The 2,080-nt window shown below is 39.3% G+C and overlaps 1 protein-coding gene across 1 annotated transcript; it reads left to right on the forward strand.

The window, feature by feature from the left end:
• The first annotated feature begins 544 nt into the window (after positions 1–544).
• Positions 545–1,525, forward strand: LOC142446823 (olfactory receptor 52D1-like). The gene has a single exon (XM_075548561.1). It carries the CDS (start codon positions 545–547, stop codon positions 1,523–1,525), a length of 981 nt encoding a protein of 326 aa, XP_075404676.1.
• The last annotated feature ends 555 nt before the right edge of the window (positions 1,526–2,080 follow it).

Raw genomic sequence — 2,080 nt, forward strand, 5'->3', positions numbered from 1 at the left:
TCCTAGGATATTTTTTTGGAGCGTGTGGCATTTTCACGTTAGTATTAGACAGTTTATCAAAGGTCAGGGATTCCCACCTACCCAGGGAGAAGGATGATGCCATTACCATACTGTTGTGTTATTTGGACATGCTCTCCCTGCTTTTCAGTATCTCTATATGAATTACATTGCAAATTCTTAAAAAAGAAACACACATACAAGGCAATACCTTAGTAACCATCATTGTAACTGTTCTGTTTTGGGTAAGGAGATACACGAAGCTGGATCTACACACACAAAGTGGATTTACATAAGGATTACAAACGAGATGTTCATTTCTCACTGAAGATTCTCTCAAAAATGATTGAGGTGGGACCCTTTTAGAGAGAGGGGGTGGGAAAAGTAAAAGTGGCACCCTGTCAGATGATGAAATGCTTTACATCCAAATATTTGCAAGCATTATAATTATGCAGTGACCTGCACTGCCTTGCACTTTGGGTTGTTTTGCTGATAAGACATGCCAAAATTTATAAATGAATTTTTTGTTTATCTTACAGGAAAATAGATGAAAAGCAAGCTTAAACTGACAATTGTTATGCTATCCTATAATAAGACAGATGTTCACCCTTCAAGCTTCATTCTCCGTGGCATTCCTGGTTTGGAGGCAGCCCACATCTGGATATCCATCCCCTTCTGTGTGGTCTACATTTTGGCCTTGCTGGGAAACTTCTCCCTTTTATTTATCATCAAGACAGACCCTAGCCTTCATGAGCCCATGTACCTCTTCCTCTGCATGTTGGCTGTGGCTGACCTTATCGTGTGCACTACAGCGGTGCCAAAACTTCTCAGCCTTTTTTGGTTTGATGATGGGGAGATTCGCTTTGAAGCCTGTCTTACCCAAGTGTTCCTGATTCATTCTTGCTCCACCATGGAATCTGGGTTCTTCTTGGTCATGGCCTTTGACCGCTACATAGCCATTTGTAATCCCTTAAGGCATTCCACGATTCTGACAACCACAATGGTAAAGGGGATGGGTTTTGCAATTGTACTTCGGGGCACTGTGCTGCTTAGTCCTCACCCTTTCCTGCTGCGTTGGCTTCCCTATTGCAAAACCAATATAATTTCTCATACTTACTGTGAGTTCATGGCCCTCATCAAAATCTCCTGTGCTGAGACAAGAATTCGCAGAGCATATAGCCTAATTGTCGCTTTCCTTACTGGAGGGGTGGACTTCATACTCATAATTTGCTCTTATATACTCATACTCCACACTGTCTTCCACCTCCCAACAAAGGACGCCCGACTCAAGACATTGGGCACCTGTGGCTCTCATGTCCTTGTCATCCTAGTGTCCTATACTCCAGCTTTCTTCTCTTTTCTCGCTCACAGATTTGGCCACAGGGTAGCTCCACATGTCCACATATTTATAGCCAACATTTATCTTCTGGTCCCTCCAATGGTGAATCCCATTATCTATGGAGTAAGAACCAAGAAGATACGGGACAGGTTCCTTAAAGTTTTTAGGTTTTCAAAGTCTCTGGACTAAGTCCTCTTTGCTGGGGCATAATAGCTGAAGAAACATTTTCTAGTATGCATTTTAGTGTTTGGTTTTTTACTAAGAACCTCCTTTAATATCCAGATGATTAAGATTTTTCCATGGAAAGTAATCTAAAGACATATCATATATGTTGATATATATGTATATAATTATAGATTATCAGAACTATTCACCAGTGCATAGAAATTAGTATTTTAGACTGTGTAGAGGCCATTATTTTAAATTAATTGCAGTGATTACCCGGCACGATATATAAAAGGTAACATGTACTTAAATTATTGAATCTGTAATTACAGAAGGCATTAATCTGAACATACCCCACTTGGACATCAAGTGATAGAAGAGAAGGACTTGGAGAAATTGTGTCTTGATATTCACCTATCTTTGTCAGACGTTTTTGATGACAAAAGTATGTTAGTTTTCTACTTACTCATATATGCCTGGTTTATGTATTTTTTGAGCAAAAGTTTTTTAACTCATTTATTACAGTATATGAGGTGGGGTCCAGTAATTTTATAATCTTTATTTTTCATAGCTCAAAGA

This window comes from Tenrec ecaudatus, chromosome 4, assembly GCF_050624435.1.
Source record: "Tenrec ecaudatus isolate mTenEca1 chromosome 4, mTenEca1.hap1, whole genome shotgun sequence".
NCBI classification, from domain to species: domain Eukaryota; kingdom Metazoa; phylum Chordata; class Mammalia; order Afrosoricida; family Tenrecidae; genus Tenrec; species Tenrec ecaudatus.

Coding starts and splice junctions, on each gene's coding strand:
- LOC142446823 (XM_075548561.1), top strand. CDS start 545: ATGAAAAGCAAGCTTAAACTGACAATTGTTATGCTATCCTATAATAAG.